At 49.2% G+C, this 20,457-nt stretch overlaps 7 protein-coding genes across 7 annotated transcripts; 2 read left to right on the top strand and 5 right to left on the bottom strand.

Annotated features, from left to right (window-relative positions):
- Positions 1–842: 842 nt before the first annotated feature.
- LTR64_000868 (uncharacterized protein) lies at positions 843–4,712 on the bottom strand (the record flags this gene model as incomplete). Its single annotated transcript, XM_064895249.1, has 2 exons — positions 843–4,358; positions 4,494–4,712. 2 exons carry the CDS (start codon positions 4,710–4,712, stop codon positions 843–845), a joined length of 3,735 nt encoding a protein of 1,244 aa, XP_064757936.1.
- Positions 4,713–5,535: 823 nt separating this feature from the next.
- LTR64_000867 (putative secondary metabolism biosynthetic enzyme) lies at positions 5,536–6,484 on the bottom strand (the record flags this gene model as incomplete). Its single annotated transcript, XM_064895248.1, has 2 exons — positions 5,536–6,106; positions 6,153–6,484. The coding sequence occupies 2 exons, from the start codon at positions 6,482–6,484 to the stop codon at positions 5,536–5,538; spliced, it is 903 nt and encodes a 300-aa protein (XP_064757935.1).
- A 1,457-nt stretch (positions 6,485–7,941) lies between these two features.
- On the top strand, positions 7,942–11,598 carry prp10 (U2 snRNP component prp10; the record flags this gene model as incomplete). The annotated part of the gene is made up of 2 exons (XM_064895247.1): positions 7,942–7,951; positions 8,003–11,598. The coding sequence occupies 2 exons, from the start codon at positions 7,942–7,944 to the stop codon at positions 11,596–11,598; spliced, it is 3,606 nt and encodes a 1,201-aa protein (XP_064757934.1).
- Positions 11,599–11,848: 250 nt separating this feature from the next.
- Positions 11,849–12,232, bottom strand: LTR64_000865 (uncharacterized protein; the record flags this gene model as incomplete). The annotated part of the gene is made up of 1 exon (XM_064895246.1): positions 11,849–12,232. The coding sequence occupies one exon, from the start codon at positions 12,230–12,232 to the stop codon at positions 11,849–11,851; it is 384 nt and encodes a 127-aa protein (XP_064757933.1).
- A 347-nt stretch (positions 12,233–12,579) lies between these two features.
- On the bottom strand, positions 12,580–15,087 carry LTR64_000864 (putative secondary metabolism biosynthetic enzyme; the record flags this gene model as incomplete). Its single annotated transcript, XM_064895245.1, has 2 exons — positions 12,580–13,840; positions 13,886–15,087. The coding sequence occupies 2 exons, from the start codon at positions 15,085–15,087 to the stop codon at positions 12,580–12,582; spliced, it is 2,463 nt and encodes an 820-aa protein (XP_064757932.1).
- A 2,086-nt stretch (positions 15,088–17,173) lies between these two features.
- LTR64_000863 (uncharacterized protein) lies at positions 17,174–19,055 on the top strand (the record flags this gene model as incomplete). Its single annotated transcript, XM_064895244.1, has 7 exons — positions 17,174–17,204; positions 17,252–18,054; positions 18,107–18,294; positions 18,358–18,459; positions 18,511–18,587; positions 18,665–18,799; positions 18,847–19,055. The coding sequence occupies 7 exons, from the start codon at positions 17,174–17,176 to the stop codon at positions 19,053–19,055; spliced, it is 1,545 nt and encodes a 514-aa protein (XP_064757931.1).
- A 669-nt stretch (positions 19,056–19,724) lies between these two features.
- YKE2 (Prefoldin subunit 6) lies at positions 19,725–20,148 on the bottom strand (the record flags this gene model as incomplete). The annotated part of the gene is made up of 2 exons (XM_064895243.1): positions 19,725–20,038; positions 20,088–20,148. The coding sequence occupies 2 exons, from the start codon at positions 20,146–20,148 to the stop codon at positions 19,725–19,727; spliced, it is 375 nt and encodes a 124-aa protein (XP_064757930.1).
- Positions 20,149–20,457: the final 309 nt, after the last annotated feature.

Here is a 20,457-nt window from a genome sequence, read left to right as displayed (position 1 = left end):
GCACCGCGAAACCAACCAACCAACCAACCCACATCTCCACTGACCCGACCCCCGACCCCGATCTTGGTCGTCTGGTCCAGCTCTTCCTCCTCGAAACCTTCTCTCGTATATGTAAAAAATCTGGGGAATGGAGATGTATCTCTGGAGATTACCTGCAATTCCACTATTAAAGCGCCAATCATAAGCCATGTAGAGTTTCTCGTACCTCGTAACGTGGATTTCTTGGGTTGTGGTTTGTCACTGGTGCTGTTGCCGTTGGTCCTGGACTCCACGTTTGGGTTGGGGGGCTGGAAGGGTGTCGATCGTGGAGTAAAAGAAGTAAGAGGTACTGTAGTACTTGGTGGATGGGACTGAACTAGACTGCTACTGGTACAGATATAGATGGTCGTGAGATGGTAAAGCTTGTGAACGACATTTTGCTGCGGGCATGGGGTGTTTCTGGTGCTGTTGCTTGCGTGGGACTGGATGGTTCATCGTGAGCGCGTAACATGGTTACCGCGTATAACAAAGAAGCACAGCTTTGTGACAGTTGAAGGCACGACAGTCAGCAACGAGACTGAAAAATGCAGCGCTTTTATTTCCTGTGGTCACACGATCCAGAGGAGGATTCTTCTTGGCGAATGGCACAGGGTACGTACACAGTCAGCCAGCTCTGCTCTTGCCGGTATCTTACTACAAGTATACCTTTTAACAACAATCTCTATCCTGAGATATAATCACACATGCTAATCTGTATCAATCTAAACTCCTGCCGAAGCACTAGGCAGTTGGAGCCCATCGCTATGCACAAATACGACAATTCGAATATGCAAACTTCAAGTATTCTATCTTTTGCTGAGACCTCATGCTCGTCTCAGTCCCGTGTTCATTTCACTAACAATACCCAAACCAGTCGCTGCGGCTATGCGAGGACTAACAATAGACAGTGGCTCGGTTTCTTGAGATTCGGTCAGAGGATATGGAGGATAACCATGTGAAGTATCGATGACAGATGGCTCTGACCTGGCTGGCGTTGCCCAGGATGGTTGTCGTATGCTGGTGAGTGGTGATTGTGGCCCAAGTGGAGACATTGCAGGGGTCAGAAAGGCATCATCCACATGCTGGACGGCACTCTGCTCTGCTGGTTCTGTTTGTACAGAGGTGGTTGATTCGTGCGACGGATCTCGTGCCATTGGTATTGCATACTCTGTAGGCAAACTATGCGACTCTAGAGTTGGCAATGTTGGAACAAAAGGCTTACCAGTGATAATCGTCGGCTTTGATCGACGGGCAACACTGATGTTTTCCTCAATGAAAGGCTGTTCCCGACGCACTGTGCTGGCAAGCACAGCTTGGAGCAGATGTGGTGAGGTTGATGTGGTCCGCGATAGCCTAGAGTCAATATGCCTTTGGCTCAGTTGACTATTTGACGACAATTCTGACAGCGGTCGTCTCTCTTCCCGTTGTGGCGAAGCTCTGCTTCCACCTTTGCTCGAAGGAGGGCTAGATCTGTGCACAGCCGATAATGCCGCTTCTGCCAAGGAGCCCGCTGAATCAGGACGAAATAGACCTTGCGACGTGGTAGAGTTCGACCGAGAGTGATGAGGCTCGATGTCGGTGACAGATACTGCTCCCACGACAGGAGTTGGTCGATATGCTTCGCTATCAATACTGCCTCTACCTTCAAAGATAGCACGAAGGGCAAGCTGCCGCTCGTCCAGAGCCTTTTCAGTTGACGTCGAGGTGGTCCTTCCTTTTGCTGGGCGCTGCTCGTCGTCGCTCAGATATCCGGTATCGCTGTACCAGCTATCTCCAAGTGGTATAGGAATATTGGATTGAGGAGGACCCTGGTAATCTACAGGCGACTCAACCGAGGGCGCGAATGGGTCATTGCTCCAGGTCGACTTTCTGGTTAGACCACTCGTTGGTGTCTCTGGACCCTCATCAGACGAGCTACCAGACCTTTCGAAGATCGAGACGAAGAGGTTGCGGCCACTACTCTGGGAAGACTGAGATGGCGATTGATTCTCGATTTCTCGCTTGATGATGCGTCGAATATCGTGAAGATCGTGGCGAGCTCTACGTAGGTCTTGCATCGCTCCATCTGACCTTGAAGGAAAGTGTGACCACACACTCTCTGCTTGGCTCTCGAACTCACGACAATCGGCCACCAGCGCTCTGGTCCTATGCATTTGGGCTTTGTTACAGCTCACGTTCCAAGCACCTATGACGAACTTCGCTGCAATCACAAGCCACGCATTGAAGTCAGCTCGAGCTTGTGATTTGAGATGATCGAGGTACACCTTTTGTACCACAGTATGCACACGAATAACGTCAATGCCAACAATCGTTGCAGGCGAGTTCTGTGAGTCCCTCTCATCCTGATCGTGCATATCGTCGACAGGCACAGAGTTCTGCCTCTCCAAACCGGCGCGTGTTTCCTCTGGCGATGATCTGCCCCCACTCGACGATGCTTGTGTCTGCAACCTGCGCTCGATGAGGCCATTCTTGATCAAAGTCGATATTGACAAATCGAGTTCACGTCTGGTACTGCCTTCATACTCCATCGTGCGGATCTCAACTCCAGCGTCAGCCAGAATCTTACGGCCAAGCTGAAGCATTACCACAGGTACCTCGTGGTTGAGGAAGCACATGAGCATTAACAAGTTGACTGCCTCGACTTGCTGTGTTTGTCGTAAAGAGTCTAGGATGGACAAGAAAGGTGAGGACAGGCGATGGCCAGAAGGTCCAACTGAAAACTTCTCAAGTGGTCGTCCGCTGGCTATGAGGGCATGTGCTGCAGCATGGACACCAAGAGGTAGACATTGATAGTGCTTCACCAATTCTCTGGCTTTTCGTAATTGAACCGAAGTCTTCGGCCTATCTTCTCGTGAATGCAAGCTTCTGAATAGTAGCAGACAAGCTTGATCAACTGAAAGCGGATAGAGCTTGATCCCTGGCGGGTCAAGAAGGCGCTGCCGGTTGGCAAGGGTTGGATCAACTGTTGTGTAAATGATGCTACTTCCTTTTCCGTCTGGTACAAAACGCTTGAAGTCTTCGAGCTCATATTCGCCTGGGAAAGTGATGCCATCGAAGACCATCAGCCATTTATCTTTTTGTGCAAGGTGAGTCCGGACTGCGTCGACAAAAGTGTCAGGCCTGATATTGCCCACTTCTTCGTAACAGCCCAGCGATTGGGATACGTTCCAAAAGCCCTTCATCAGACTTTCCGGAGTTTTGCAGTCCAGCCAAAAGATACCATTTGGATATTGCTCGACGTGTTGCCACAGATATTGCCGAGCTAGATGGCTTTTGCCACAACCAGGAGGGCCGTGCAATAAGACCGATCGAGCACCGATTTGACCCCTACGCTCGTCCGCGAGCTTCTTGACTATACGTGCCATCTCGATGTCGAAACCAATAAAATCAGTGTTTGGCCTGAAACCAAGAGGAGCAACGACCATGGGACGGATGAGCTTAGGCAAAGTCATTGACGGTGAGGATACAGCAGGACTTTTAAGTGTGGACGAGTTGGTAGAATCAGCCAAGGTACGGTGTGGTAGTCGTGTCGAACTCGAAACTTTTGACAAGTCACCCTCATGCTCTTCTATCTCGTAAGGCTGATATGTCGCAGGACTATTCTCCAGCAGGACGACTGGCCTTTCGTTACTTGGCAACAGTGGAGTGGCAGAACTGCGAGATCTCGAATCTGGGGACGTCCCTCGTGAGGAGTTCTGAGATACACCTGGGAGTAAGTCACGGCGTGCTCTTCTTTGACGTTGAAAAGCTCTGACTTGATGTTCCTCCTCCCACCGGTCGATGGTTGTGGCAGGTGCATCGCGAGCATAGCGCTGTATGGCTTCCGAGACGACAGCAAATCCAGGCGCTCGTTCGTCCTCAAACTTACACATGTGAGAATGATCACGTTCTATCCCCATTCTCTCTACGCCTGGGAAGTTTGGAGCTGCTGAATCCTCATCGACCACAAATTGTCTCGTGCCTTTGAGATCCATTGGTCTGCCTTCGTAGAAGAAGTATATCTTCAGCTGTGGTTGTATGTCAGTGAAATGTCTGTTTATGTTCTGTAGGGTTTCGTTGTTGCTCTTCAAAGCTTCGACCAGATGTGAGGACGAGTCGAAGAACTTCCTGGGCAAGGTCGCCGATGCTATCGATTGCAGCAACGTGCCCCATTTTGCCAGATCAGAGCCCAGGTGAGGTGTTCCCATGAACAAAATGCCGTAGGTCGATACGAATATTGACCTGAGATGTTCAGAGTTTGGGTGATCGATGCTTCGGCTATAGATGAGGCATTGCTTGGTAACAAGACCACCAAGTGAATGGACGACAAAGATGATAGGACGCTCGGTTGCCTTGTTGGACTGCACAACATTAGTTTCGTGTAGCTGATCTGGTGGGCAACTGCTTACTGATCTATTGCTGTATAGTCTCGCTGCTAAATTCTCTGCATGATGGTGAATGTGATCTTTCCCAACCCCATCAGTAAATGCACTGACCCTTGCATCGTAGCCATACATCAGAACTCTGAGACGGACTTCACCCACATGCTTCGGGAGGAGGTCTCGAGGCCAGAAGACGTCATTGTCGGCAGTCCATGTCTTCTCTGGGTGCCCGTTGAGTCCATGCACGAAAACGACGTCAACTTGAGGATCAGAGGCAGCATAGACTTCGGTGAGTCCAAGGCTGGACACCGGAATGACACTGTCGTAGCTCATGGTGGTTTATGCATGTAGTAGAGATGTGATGGGAATTCAGCCAGGACCATGGACGATTTTATGGCGACAAGGAAACCGGCCTAACACAACCTTCTGAAACATGAGACGGTCAGCGGCACTTTGAATTGAAGCTCGAGAAGGCAAAGAGGGAGCGCAAAGAAAGGGACGAATGGTTATTCAAAGCTTCATCGTTGTTCTGTAAAGCTGGCGGCCTGCTTGTTGGAACTCATGACTCAGTCTGCACATGATGATGTGTCCTCCTCTCAGAATTTGGAAGCCGCGACCACATCCTTTGTTCTTGCACGAGAAGCTCAACAGGCACATCTCGAGCTCATCGCAGCCACATTGGCGCCTGACCTCTGGGCTTCGAGATTCAGATCTAGGTTGTATCAGGCTAGCTCATTGGGGCTACCGCCGTTCCCGCAACTCTTGACTCTATTCAGCGGAGGTCGCCACACCAATGAAAAGCGGTTCGAGGCGATGAGATCCCTCAACGCAGCAGCAATGGCAGTCAATCACAGCTTGTATCTTGACATCAGCCATGGTCGAGACAGACAATCATACCAAAAGACGAGTCATTGGTTTCTGCCCCATCATGCTACCTGTCGTTCTAGAACAAAGACATAGCAATGCGAGAGCAACACCGATACAGCAACTGGTCACAAGATCTTAGATCGACAACTGTGCCACCGTTACCTCAAGGAAAGCGGCAAAGATCTAATTCCACGAGGCATCTGAATTGATACGTCACATTGTTTGCTGCCTCGTGACGCCGGATTCGCGGCCAGCAAATCTGATATGGCATCCATGAGTTGACCTGTTCTTATCTTCCTTTAAAGACTGGCTTCCTCTTCTCAGCAAAGGCTTTTAGTGCTTCGACACGATCTTCAGTCTGCAAAATGTTGTTGTACGCCTCATTCTCGGCAGCTTCTCCTCTTTGCCAACCGTTCACAGCCTTCATGGCCTCTCTTAGCGCGACCGGACCGCCTTCGCAGATGTCCTTGGCCAGCTGAATGCTCACGTTGAGTACCTTTTGTCGAGCAACGCCCTCGGCCTTTACTTCTTCTGGCAAGATTTCCACCAATCTGTCGCATAGTCCCAGAAAGTATGCTTCCGCCCCACTAACCCGTCTCCCCGTCAAGATCAGATCTCGTGCCCGGTTGGCACCGATGAGAGCAGGCAGTCGGTATGTCCCGCCTGCGCCTGGTATGATTGCTAGTCTTGTTTCTGGAAGCCCAACGATAGCGGAGGAGCCGAAGACTCGAAATGTTGTGCACAAGCCAAACTCCAGTCCTCCTCCCAAAGCGGTCGACGAAATGGCGGTGATGGTAGGTATTGGTAGATTCGCAAGCTCGGTGAAGGTGGATCGGAGGTCGGCAAGGAACGCTTTTGTTCTGCCAAAATCAGCACTTGTGTAGCAGATCGTGGTAGCCTGCTCACTCATCCTGAGTCATGCCCTTGCGCTCCTTCAAATCTGCCCCAGCACAAAAGGCAGCATCGTTGCCAGAAGCAACGATCAATGCCCGAGTGCCTCCTACTCCGCCTTCGTCCTTGATGTGCTGAATATGCCGCTTGAGATCGGACACTAGTCTTCTGGACAAGGCATTTCTTTGAGCTGGTCGATCCAGTAGTAGCACTCGGATATTGCCTGAATGTGGTGCTGGATGATGGTCTACCACTATTGGAGATGCTTCTGCCTGCAAATATCTCTTTTGGCCAGACCGAAATCGCTGTTGTCGCAGTATGGACGGTCTCAAAACAGGTCGCATCATGTTCAAAGTTGCTTGTTTGTGCAGAGCTCAACTGTCGCAGCTGCAACAACCATAAGCTCGGCTCAACTTCACCGCGAATAGCCGAATCCATGGAATGACGTCGGCACTCTTCTACCATGCTGGAGTTCAGAACGTGATTTCATTGTCAAATAACAGCATATTGATCACAGTTGTTGAATTGTACTCGGAATATTAGTGCCTCTATGTCTTGATAAGAGGGCTTTCCAGCAGCAAAGACATTGTACACCGGAACCCGTCAAGACGAGGCGCAAACCCTTGACCACACCATCGTTTTATGCTTCCTCTGGAAGATCTGTCTACAACTATCACAAAGGTTGCAATTGTCTGAGATTGTTTGAGGATCAAGTCCTCCTCCGACATGGCCGGAACACCTGCGCCTTTGAGATCTGTCATCGCGGCACTAGAAGAGGAGACCTGGAAAGTGCTTACTCGCTCAGGTAAAGAGCTAATACCATACCTCAGCAAGGACTGCATCATGCAATTCCCTTTTGGCATGTCTATATCAGCCGCTTCAGAACCCTCAATTCAAGACGTGATGACCAGCGACGCCTTTGTGCCATGGCGCTCATACTCATTGTCACACGTGGTTGTTATATCGGTTGGTGATAATGGCGCTGTGATAAGTTACCGCGTCAAGGCAAGTCGACCGGATGCAGATGGCAGAGATGACAGGTTTCGAGCCTTGGTTTGTTCGGTATGGAGGAAAGAAAGCGATGCTGGAGTGTGGAAAATGTGCTTTCACCAGCAGACGCCATTCGATCATGGAGTAGAGGATTTGATTGACGAGGAGCGTTGAGCTGAAGGAATACCCATTTTTTTCAGACTCTTAACTTGTTAGTCTTGCAAAATTTACCTCCTGGTTTTGGTCCATACGAGACCTTGAACTCCCCTTGCAGCAGTGATTCTCGAAACGATGCAGTCATGCGAACCAGACTTGACTGGACTCGCTCAACGAAGAGTTCGGGAACTGAGAAGGTTACATTGACGTGCGACATAATCGATATCACTAGCACTCACACGAACATGGCTATCATCACATGCGTAAGCAAGGTTTCGATGTGAGATGTGTATATGTAGTTGAACTGGTGTCACACATGTTTAGTGCTATTGCAGATGCACAATTTTATACGTGTCTCTGACAGGCTATAGCTCACGATCATGTAGAGAACGAGAATTGTGTCCGACAGAAAACTTCTCTTGTGTGTAAGCATACATATAGAACGGAAGAAGAACGAAGACCACATATAGCTAGTGAGTGTTACTCATGTCATGATTGTATGGTAAGATGGTGGATGTGATGTGCCAGAAATATACTACTCGGCAGACTTTCCTCTCCCGACGTTCAACATCTACTGGTGCCTCCCATGCAGTACTGAACGTTCGGCACATTGTGGTACCGCGTCTTTCAACTTTCACCTTCGCTTCGAGTCGCGACAATGTCGGACGGTATGTATGCAGTTACTGGCGATAAAAGTGCTTCGCTAACAAATATAACAGCTGATTTTGAGCAAGTGCGACGTCTGCAGGCGGAGCGCAACGCTCAAGCAGCAGGCAAAAAAGGTTCAAAGACGTTCGACCTGTCGAATCAACGGACTGACTCTTCAACCAAGGCTTCATTGACGGAATCGTTTGATAAGGATCTTTACAGCAATGGCGACAAATTTGCAGGCTACCATACCTCGCTCCCAGCTGATGGCGACGACGAGGAGATGCCAGACAGCGATACTGGCCGAAGACTCATTGGCCAGTATACCGCTTCCAAGGCTCAGATAAACGAGTTTGCACATGGCAACGGTGTGGAGGAAGAAGATATCCTGCTTGGTCGTGAGAAGTCTGCCAGGATTGCAGATCGAGAAACTGATTATCAGAAGCGACGATTTGACCGTGGCGCTCTCACGCCCACTCGAGCCGATCCCTTCGCTGCCGATGCACAGGCTGGAGCCACTGATGGCGCAACGTATCGACAAGTCATGCAGATACAGGATCTTGAAAGAGAGGAGGAACGAGTCAAAAAACTGATTGAGGACAAGCAGGCAAATGGCATGGATGGTGTAGAGCACAAACCATTGTTGAAAGACGTGCCCGAGAAGGAGAACGGCGACGCTGATGTAGCCGAAACTGCAGGTCGTAAACGAAAGAAGAGATGGGATGTTTCCGGTGAAGCTGTTCCGGACGGAGATGCACAAGACAAGAAGAAGTCGAGATGGGACAAGACTCCTGCTCCTGACGGTGCTGCCCCAGCGCCATCCAAACGTTCACGATGGGATCAAGCACCCTCTCTGTCCGGTGGTCCTGTAGTTGCGCCTACCCAGTCGCTTCCGGTCTTTGGAACTGATATATCTTCCCGAAATGCAGCTTTATCCGACGAAGAGCTCGATGCTATGCTTCCTAGTGAAGGCTACAAAGTTCTCGAGCCACCACCTGGCTACGAACCCATCCGAAATTATGCTAAGAGAGCCGCCGTTCCCTTAGCGTCGGCGTCGACAGGCACTATTGGTGGCTTTATGATGCAAGAGCCTGAAAGTGCAAGGTCAATGGGTAAGCAATTACCTACCGAAATCCCAGGAGTCGGCGACCTGCAGTTCTTTAAGGCTGAAGACATGACTTACTTCGGCAAGCTGGTTGATGGCGCCGAGGAAAGCACGTTATCTGTGGAAGAACTCAAGGAGCGAAAGATTATGCGACTACTGCTCAAAGTGAAGAACGGCACTCCTCCCATGCGTAAGACTGCCCTTCGACAGCTCACAGACAATGCTCGCCAGTTCGGTGCTGGTGCTTTATTCAACCAGATTCTACCCCTACTGATGGAGAAATCACTCGAGGACCAAGAGCGACATTTGCTCGTCAAGGTCATTGATCGTGTGCTATACAAGCTCGACGACTTAGTCCGGCCATATACGCACAAGATCCTGGTTGTTATCGAGCCGCTTCTCATTGATCAAGATTACTATGCACGTGTCGAAGGTCGCGAAATTATCTCCAATTTGTCTAAGGCTGCTGGTCTGGCTCACATGATCAGTACTATGAGACCAGATATCGATCATGTCGACGAATATGTTCGAAATACAACAGCTCGAGCGTTCGCAGTCGTTGCCTCTGCACTTGGCATACCTGCTCTGTTACCATTCTTACGTGCTGTTTGTCGGAGTAAGAAGTCATGGCAGGCCAGACATACGGGCGTCAAAATTGTGCAGCAGGTCCCTATTCTTATGGGTTGCGCCGTACTGCCTCATCTCAAAGGCCTGGTAGACTGCATTGCTGACAACCTCAACGATGAACAAGCCAAAGTACGGACTGTCACATCTCTAGCTATAGCTGCTTTGGCAGAAGCTGCTAATCCTTACGGTATCGAAAGTTTCGACGATATTCTCAATCCATTGTGGACTGGTGCTCGAAAGCAACGAGGCAAAGGTCTTGCTGGCTTTCTCAAAGCAGTCGGATACATCATCCCTCTCATGGACGAAGAATATGCAAATTATTACACAAGTCAAATTATGGAAATTTTACTACGAGAATTTGCATCGCCAGACGAAGAGATGAAGAAGGTAGTTCTCAAGGTGGTTTCCCAATGTGCTTCCACAGATGGTGTAACAGCCGCATATTTGAAAGAAAACGTGCTACAAGATTTTTTCAAGTCCTTCTGGGTCCGTCGTATGGCGCTCGACAAACGCAATTACCGACAAGTTGTTGAGACAACGGTCGACTTGGGCCAGAAGGTAGGCGTTTCCGAGATTGTCGAGCGTATTGTCAATAACCTGAAAGATGAGTCCGAGGCTTATCGCAAAATGACGGTTGAAACAATCGAAAAAGTCATCGCCTCTCTAGGCGCAGCAGATATCGGTGAGCGACTGGAAGAACGTCTCGTTGATGGTATGCTCTTTGCCTTCCAAGAACAAAGCGTGGAAGACATCGTAATGCTCAACGGCTTTGGCACAGTCGTCAACGCCCTCGGCACACGTTGCAAGCCTTACCTGCCACAGATCGTGTCTACTATTCTATGGCGGCTAAACAACAAGTCTGCCACAGTACGTCAACAAGCAGCCGACCTCATTTCCCGTATTGCAATGGTCATGAGACAGTGTGGTGAAGACGCTCTGATGGGCAAACTGGGTGTGGTGCTGTACGAATATTTAGGCGAGGAATACCCCGAGGTTCTAGGCTCCATTCTAGGCGCTTTACGGTCTATCGTCACGGTTGTGGGCATAACGTCTATGCAGCCACCTATTCGCGACCTTTTGCCACGTCTCACACCTATCCTTCGTAATCGACACGAAAAGGTGCAAGAAAATACAATTGACCTCGTCGGACGAATTGCCGATCGCGGCCCAGAAGAAGTCAACGCAAGAGAATGGATGCGTATCTGCTTCGAGCTTCTCGACATGCTGAAAGCACACAAGAAAGGAATTCGCAGAGCAGCCAACAATACATTCGGCTTTATCGCCAAAGCAATCGGCCCACAAGATGTACTGGCAACTCTGCTGAACAACTTGAGAGTACAAGAGCGTCAGTCTCGTGTCTGCACGGCTGTTGCGATCGGTATCGTCGCTGAAACTTGCGCTCCTTTCACTGTACTTCCAGCCCTGATGAACGAGTACCGCGTTCCAGAGCTGAACGTGCAGAATGGTGTCCTGAAATCACTATCCTTCCTCTTCGAATACATCGGCGACATGGCCAAGGACTACGTCTACGCGGTAACGCCTCTTCTCGAAGACGCCCTCATCGACCGTGACCAAGTCCACCGACAGACTGCCGCATCAGTAGTCAAGCACGTCGCGCTCGGTGTCGTTGGTCTCGGCTGCGAAGATGCCATGATCCATCTACTCAACCTACTGTATCCGAACTTGTTCGAGACAAGTCCGCACGTCATTGACAGAATCGTCGAAGCTATCGAGGCTGTCCGTATGGCAGTTGGTACAGGTGTTGTGATGAACTATGTTTGGGCAGGCCTCTTCCATCCAGCGAGGAAGGTGCGGACACCTTATTGGAGGTTGTTCAATGATGCGTACGTTTATGGCGCGGATTCTATTGTACCTTATTACCCGAATCTTGAGTCGGAAGGGGTTGCGAGGCCGGAGCTGAGTATTGTGTTGTAAGTACGTATAAAGGAATGAAGAGAAGGCAAATTTCTTAGTTCCTTCGCGACTTCAACTATGTGCCTTTGCTCCCTCAAATACTATCTCATTAGCCACGTTCATCACCTTTGCTGTTTCATTCTCTCTGCCTTCCTGACATTGTCATCCCCACTTTCCACTGCTCTGTGGCGTAACAAGTATGCACTGCACCCATCCTCCACAAATACGCAAACAAACACTCCGTCACTCCATCATTCCATCCCAACACCACCTAACCCTCAAGCTCCTCCACCCTCCCAGCACTGACATACCACCGGTCGCCCCTCGTCGGATGCTTCCTAAAATACCTCTCAAACCCCTCATACTCCCACTCCGTGCAATCCAGCTTCGAAACCGCCTCACCCTCAACTGGCAGACCAGAAAGTAAGACGTCCCCGGAAGGTTTCAAGATAATTCCGAGTTTGCGTGGTTTTTGGGTGTGGAGGGGGTCGCCTTTGCGGACTTTGTAGGCGAAGGCGTCGATTTTATTTGGGGGGTGGTTGGGGAGGTCGTTTTTGAGGAGGTGGAGGAGGGTGAGGAGGTTGGGTGGGGTGAGGTATTGGGAGAGGAGTTTGGAGTGGGTGGTGGATTGGGGGGTTATGGTGGGAGTTGTCATGAGGTTGATGTTTTGGTAAGATGTTGGACAGAGATCAGATATGCAGATGGATTGATTTGGGTTGTGACGATGTCTCTGGTGGACTGGCTTGGGTAGGAGGAGAGGTCTCTGGAGCTATGCATTCTGAAACCATCGTACGTCCATCAACCAGCTGCTTGTCAGTTGCTATTGACCAAACCACCATCCCATCAATTTGCTAGACAACGACACAATCGATGCGATTATTGCGTTGTATATATTGCATTGTATGTATTGCACAGTTGATGCCGTGCTGGGAGATGAAAGAGAAGCACAACTGCTTGCCAGCCAATGACCCCTGGCAGCAAGTACGTGCACCAAGCACAATCTCACATTATATGTGCTGTCTGATATCCATTCGTTTGTGGTTCTTCTTTGCCCAGTTGTCGCAGTGCAGACCTGAAGTTGCCAGACCTTTCGTACCAGTTCGCTTCATTGCATACATAAAGCACAAAATCCTCAAAATCTCGAGCAAGACTTCTCAAGCCATCCATGTCGTATAAAGGTGACTTAATCTGCGCAAAGACTGTCTCGTCGTCATGACCGCCAACATCCACGTTTATCACAAGTCGCAAACTAGGTCTGATAAAGCTAGAGACAGGTTCGTAATTTTCGTTAGGGTTGTGCGTCTGCATTGCTCCTAGACCAGGTGTCCAGTTGAAGATTTGGCTTCGTAGGACATCAAGCATGATCTCTGCATTGACTGGGCCAATAGCTTGCAGGAGTGTCTTGAGTGGTGCTGAAGCATACTGGTTAAGTTCTTCTTGATCCCTATACACGCGGTGGAGAAAGTCGAGAATATTCTCTTCAGAATGGAGTGGAATAATGTTCACCACGTCTTGCAAGCAGAGTCCAGCGACGTTACTAGCTTCGAAAGTATGAGCTGGCGAAAGTGATTCTAGAGCCTTAGGGACGAAGGGGAAGCGACGACGATCGGCTTGGAGGTTGCTGAACACGGCACAGTCGGTGTCGTTACGGTGCATATTCATCAGTGACCAGGCTGCCTTGATAATCACTGGTGCTGATAATTGTGGATGCTTGCGGCGGAGATTTGTCATGCCTGATGCACGAAAGTCGATGTGACAACCATTGTCGTCGACTTGCTGAATGTGCATCTGGGAAGACAAGAAATGATGAGGACGTGGTAGTTGTGGGAAGACAGACCGTTTCTGAAACATCAGATCTTCGAGTCGATTCACGTGCCAATTGACGGCGACTTGAGCTTCATGAGTAGTGCGTAAGGAATAGTATGAGTCAGCCCAAGTCTTGTAGCTGATATGTTGGGGTAATGCTTCACCTCCAAGAGCCTTGTCCAGGTCGTCGAAAATCAACTGCATGTACGATGCGTCTATGACAGCATGATGAGAAACCATAATCATGCCAGTCTGGCCCGTGTCTTCGATGCGGAAAAGTAGAAAGTGAAACAGTATGCCAGGCAACAATGCCATCTCGTACTCATAGGGCTTCAAGACAAGGTCTGCAAACTCGGCTTTTGTGGGTATGTTGCCATAATCGCGGAAGACAAGGTTGAACAGCTTCTGGTTTGACTTTGGTACAACATGGAGAGCTATGTCTGAGCCGAAAGCTAACCTGTTTGACAGTAGGAAGGATGGGAGGAACGGATTGTTAGTTAACATCAACTCGCAAGATTTCCGGACTGCTTGCTTGTCGAGACCCGCTCTCGCTACAAACGCGAATTTCCACGACCAAGAAGTGTTGAGGATGTCGGCGTGGGTCAAGACCTGAGTAAAGTCAGAGGCTGGGGTGATGTACTGGACATCGTCCCATTCGAGACCGACTTTGCCAAGCTCATCCGAGATGTAGGCTTTCGTAGTAGGAAATAGCTCAGGTGTACCAGCGAGATGGACTAGATTTTTGGCTGTCAGGTTGACATTTTGGGAAATGTTTTGTGGAACAATGGTCTCTAGTGACTGCTCTCGAATCATGGCAATTTGTTCCTTGACCGTCCTGTTACCCAAGATGTCTGCGAATGTCAGCTTCACTCCAAGATCTCTTGCGAATCGATCTCGGACTCTCATGATCGTGATACTGTCGGCAAAGTCAGACAATTTTGCATTCAGGTCGACCTCGTGACCAATCGTTCTTTTCCAGATCTTTTGCACTTGCCTAGTCAAATCGTCTGTCTCGATTTGATCATCCACTTCAGGTGAATCTCTTCTCTCAAAGTACTCCCTTACTAATGTGGTAAGTTTGCCTTTCTGTATTTTTCCAAGCATAGTTTTAGGGAAGTCTTCTAGGCCGAGTTGTTCTAGGGTTAGTACCTCTTCAGGCAGGTATACTGGTCCTTTGTATTTCGAAATAGTATCTTGTATAGCATCGACATCTGATGGAGTCACCGCTTTTTGAGATATAGCAATAGGAACTTCGCCCGCAATCGGATCAAGTTTGCCAACCACTTGTATGTTGAGTGACTTGGTTCGTGGTTCCTGAGCAAGTTGGAACTCGATCGCAGCAGGTGAGATATTCACACCACCACGAATGATCATGTCTTTGATTCTGCCAACGATGAAGACCAATCCTTCATCGTCAATTATAGCGGCGTCCCCAGAACCGAACCAGGTCTGTCCATTGTTGTCGGTGTAGAAGTTCTCAGGCAAAGGTTCTCCAGCATACCCGTTGCACCTGATAACACTGCCATAATGCAACTCACCAACAACGTTGCGTGGCAGAGCAAACGTGTCACCTGGGCTACAGATCTTCAGCTCAGCACCTAGATCGACCCATCCTACAGAAATATCGTCGCCTCTCACGAAGTCTGCAATATTCGAAAATCCCCTGGTCGTAGCAGCGACAAAATTCTCGGTCTGACCGTACATGATGTCAACAGAAGCAGCGCCGAGGACATCGAAGCAGTTCTGTACAAATTCAATACTAAGCTTAGCTCCACCAAGTGAGACACGCTTCAAAGACTTGAGCCTGATGCCACGAGCTCGAACTACCTCGACTATAGCGTAAACAAGTGCTGGTGGCATGGGGACGTCGGTACAATTCTCCATGTCCATCAAGTCAGGGAAGTGCTGAGGTGAAAAAGAGGATCCAGATAGAACAATCGCTCCACCAGATCGAACGTGGTGTAGCACTGTTACATGCCAGAAAGCATGATTAGTAGGTAGATTGACGAGTGCCGAATCGCCTGGACTTAATGGACATTTATTGTTTCTTTTTGCCATCCATCGATCGAGCCTGAAGCAGTCCAGCACAACACCTTTCGGTAGTGCGGTAGTGCCGCTCGTGAATACGATCAAAGTCCAACTCTGAGCTCTCTCTCTATATGTAGCAAGCGATATGATATCAAAAGGCTCGCTTGATAGCAGGTATTCCGCAAAGGGACTGCACGAGGTGTTGTCCAACCTCTCGAGGCTAATGACACGTGTTGTGTATGGAAGGTCAAGTGCCGATATCTTTTCGTGTAAATGGGCGTTCTGAGTGAAGATTATGGTTTCCTGAAAGGAAGAGGTAGAGATAGCTTTCGTTAAAACGTGGACAGCCTCCTCTCGGTTTAATAGAGTTCGTGGATGTAGCGGAACGGTAGTACAGCCAAGAGACGCGGCCGCCCACAGTATTAGTGGAAATTCGATGACATTGTCGAGAAAAGTCACGATTGGAAAACCTTCCTTGGCACCGATATGCTGCAAAGCTCGCATGAGCCGAGTTACAGCATTGATCAGGGTGGCATATGACCACCGAACATAAGGATCAGCTCGATAACCATCATGGTCAAGCGCCAAATTGGGCAGGTCATAGAGTTCACCTTTTTGGTGTATCGAAGAAATTGCAAGACTCGTGGGATATGTCGTAGCTGACTCGATGAAGTTATCCCATACGGAAGGTATGCTGTCTAGAAATTCAGGTCCTTTCACATGGCTCGATATGGCTGTAATGCTTTCGTACTGATTTGGTAGGTGGTCTTGCCCTTCTAAGGCAGACGAACATTGCTGTGATGCTGTGGTGTTCTTCTGCTTGAAGAGAGTGATCTCAGCAGGTCCGGAGCTTGATCTGTCCGCTGATTGAGGTGGTACGACTTGGTTTTTGTCACTGTTGCCAGCGAATGCCACCCCCGAATCTGTTCGCTCGTGCATGGTTCGAGTGGTTGGTAGCGTCTAGCAAGAGCTTTGGCTCTTGTCGTGAAGAAGAACATCCTCGAGGTATGAAATTCGAAACCGACATGCATAGGCCAAGTATCGGCTAATGCACGAAGCTACTTGCCACGTATGAGCTGGCAAGCGCGAGTGATCAACCTATGCGATGCTGCAGGTTGTATGCATGATACACTCTAGCGACGTGCGAGGTCTTCCAATAGGCAACGCCCATCAGGACCCGCAGTCTTCAGGCTCATGCATGGTGAGATGGTCCATTACGAAGAAGAGCAGGCGTTAGTAGCCATTGGAATTCTGCGCCTTAACGGTTTCTCATAGTATGTTCTTAATTGGTTGATGCAGCAAGGTATATTCTCTGGTTCTCAATCAGCGAATTTCCAGTGAACGTGCTGAATATCATGAAGTTTACTTAATAGGTTTCTGGAAGCTCGTAGGTTTACCATACAATACGGACCTTCGTCTGAGCTGACATATGCACAAGCCTGAGATCTGCTTCCTATGATAAGCCACGTTCGAGATGTTAAAACGTGAACAGCAATATGATAGAGTATTGACTCAGTGCAATAGGTACACTCTAGGAAGGTGGAACGACTGCGGACTGCCTTGTGGCCTGGCGCAATGACATCAATGCCCCGCGGACGATTTCAGTATCGTAAACAATTGTTGAGATGTCGATAGATATTTGCTTGATGCTTGAGATTAATTGCTTTCTCTTGAATTCAGTGTAAGCCTAGATTCAGCACCGTTTTGAAGCGAAGTAGAGTGATCTGTTGCCCCAATTATAGTTAAGAGCCTTGTCGCCAAAATGGTAAAGGTCGACCAGAAAGTCGTGCTCGGTATGCAGATACCTCTCACTAAAAACAATAGCTAACGATAGAGATAGTCGTGATAGACGGTTGGGGAATTCCTGGAGCAGATTCTCCCAAGGATGGCGACGCGATCGCAGCTGCTGATACTCCCACTATGGACGAGTTTGCGCGAAAAGGATCGTCCACTGCCCAAGGCTATACCGAGCTCGAAGCCTCCTCTCTTGCTGTGGGCTTGCCTGAGGGCTTGATGGGCAACAGCGAGGTAGGTCACCTCAACATTGGAGCTGGAAGAGTAGTGTGGCAGGACAGTGTGCGCATTGGTCAGTCTGTCAAGAAAGGTGAAATGAAGAGTGTTGAGAACATCAAGAAGAGCTTTCAAAGAGCCGTTGATGGCAACGGAAGACTGCACCTACTTGGCCTTGTCAGTGACGGCGGCGTACACAGTGATCAAGAGCATCTGTACGCCTTGCTCAAAGTAGCCAAGGAGATGGGTGTGCCGGAGGTCTACGTACACTTCTTTGGCGATGGTCGAGACACAGATCCAAAGAGCGCCGCAGAGTACATGCAGCAACTGCTTGATCAGATGAAGAAGATCGGCACGGGTTCCGTGGCCACTGTTGTTGGCCGTTACTATATCATGGATCGTGACAAGAGATGGGATCGCGTCGAGATTGGTATGAAAGGTTTCGTGACTGGCGAAGGTGAGGACACAGACGATCCAGTTGCCAAGATCAAGGAGCGGTACGACAAGAAAGAGAACGATGAGTTTCTCAAGCCTATCATTGTGAACAAAAAAGGGTTGGTTCAGGACAACGACACTCTGTTTTTCTTCAACTACAGAAGTGATCGTGTCCGAGAAGTCACTCAGCTGCTTGGGGTTTGTCTGCCATGTCTCGTTGTCGAAAGGTTGATGCTGACCGTTGTCTCAGGACTATGATCGGTCACCAAAACCGGATTTCCCATATCCGAAAAATATGCACATCACCACGATGACTCAGTACAAAACTGATTACAAGTTCCCTGTCGCCTTTTCCCCACAGAGGATGGACGATGTACTGGCTGAAACGCTGTCAAAACAGGGCTGCGCTCAATACCATACCGCAGAAACAGAGAAATAGTGAGTTATCTAGGTCCTGGTTAGTCTTGTAGGTCGCTGACAGGATTGCGGTGCCCATATCAGCTTCTTTTTTAACGGCGGCGTCGAGAAACAGTTCGAGGGTGAAGACCGGGACATGATCCCCTCACCCAAAGTCGCCACGTACGACAAGGAACCACCAATGAGGTAAGAACGGACGCCGACATGCACCAGAAGACGTGACTAACATTGCTAAAGCGCCCAAGCCGTAGCTGATAAGATGGCCGAGAGGATTGCTGGCGGGAAGTATGAGTTCCTCATGCTTAATTTTGCACGTAAGTTATTGTCCACAGCCAGCCACTCTGCCTCGGGCGTTCTTCTAAGCAGAAAGGGGCTAACTTTGCCACAACAGCACCAGATATGGTCGGCCACACGGGTATATACGAAGCTGCAATCGAAGCCTGCACTGCTACAGACAAGGCCATCAAAACCGTATATGATGCCTGCAAGCAGCATGGGTATATGTTCTTCCTAACCTCAGATCATGGTAAAGGCCCCGTTTGACTCTGTACAAGGAGATGCTGACCAATCTAGGCAATGCCGAAGAAATGAAAACTCCAGAGGGAAAGCCAAAGACGTCCCACACAACCAACTTTGTACCGTTCGTCATGGCCAATGCCCCTGATGGCTGGAGTCTGAAAGGCCCAGGTGTTTTAGGCGATTGTGCTCCGACCCTGCTTGAAGCAATGGGCCTTGAGATCTACCCCGACATGACGGGTCAAAGTTTGTTAGTGAAAAAGTAGTCGGGAAGGACGCCCGTTCCAAAATTGCCAATTATCGTTATTGTTGTGGTTTGGTCTTAGCGATGATTGAGTTGACCACGTTCGATATAGACTCAGCGAGGCAGGTCGTCCAAAATAATTGAGATAGAGTGGAATAGAGGTATCAATATCGTCACGATTATCGTTACACAAGAAGTGAAGCTCAGTGTGCGACCTATTCGATAACTGTGCGTGCTGATTTGTTCGTATAGTGTTCACGTCTTCAGGATTGACTGATCGAACGGTCTTCCTTTCGCAACCTAGTTCTTGTTGAGTTCCTCTTGATACCTTTTTGATTCTCTTCTAGTTCCTTTTTAGTTCGTGATGCCATCTTCTTACTCAGCACGCACGCAAACCCCCGTAAAGCTCCACGAAGGTCACCATAAATTCTTGACCCAGCACTCAACAAGTGAGTCCCTGTGCTGTAATCGAAACCGTGCTGAAGGGGGAACTGCCAAGAATCCCATACCATAAAGTAGACAGGTAGCTTACGACTTATGGGCGACCTGACAGATTCAAGCTTGCTTCTACCTAGAGACATACACGTGAATGCCCTAGTTGGTTTTCGGAGCTGTTGTGTGCTCGAGCTTCATACTCGATTTTGCTTCGAGTTCAATCATTCATGGCTGTATAGTTTCTTGCCGTCTAAGTTCAACTTTGTACCTGTCCTTGCGCGGCCATCTGCATTTGCTGCTGTAACTGAATCAATTCGACCCTCTTCTTCTCGCTGCCTTGCTGGATTTCCTTAATTCGTGTCTCTGTCCTAGTGATTTCCTTGCCAATAAAGTCTAGTCGTCCATCGACTGTGCTATTCGCCTCGGATTTGTCCTGCTTTAGAAGGACTGGTCCAACCAATCGATATATGTCGGAATCTTCGGCTAAACCTTTAAATTCCTTCTGGACTGCTTTGTTCTCTGCCTGTTGCGACTCGAGTCGTTGACGTGCTTCGATTGCGGTTTGGAGGTCTGCACGCTGTTATTACCTCCATATATGGTTTCGTAGAACACAACCCACCATCCTGGAACTTCTGCAAGGTCTCCGATAGACCTTGCAGCTTTTTCTGGTCCTGCTCCATGGCTGCAAAAAGTGTGCGTTCCGAATGACTTGGTTTTCCCGAATGAATAAAGATTTCAGTCGCGCCTAATTACTACAGTAGAGACGCGTCGTCCTGAATAGGTTTAGGCAGCATTGAGCCCAAAACTTTCGCCCCGCGGGACAATCCTCGCCGCCCAGGCTCGGCGGCCAGCCCGCTGTCTGTGTCGAATTGATATTGACGTATCAAGCAAGGTACTGACTAACACGACGAGACTCTATACGTCCCTGGTCGATCACTGACCGAGCAATCAGGACTCTTCTCGAAATTCAGCCCTCTTATATCTCAGTT

The sequence above is a fragment of the Lithohypha guttulata genome, assembly GCF_036872675.1.
Source record: "Lithohypha guttulata strain CCFEE 5908 chromosome Unknown scaffold_1, whole genome shotgun sequence".
NCBI classification, from domain to species: Eukaryota; Fungi; Ascomycota; class Eurotiomycetes; order Chaetothyriales; family Trichomeriaceae; genus Lithohypha; species Lithohypha guttulata.
The sequence above is the reverse complement of the archived record's forward strand: the minus strand, read 5'-3'. Positions and strand labels throughout refer to the sequence as shown.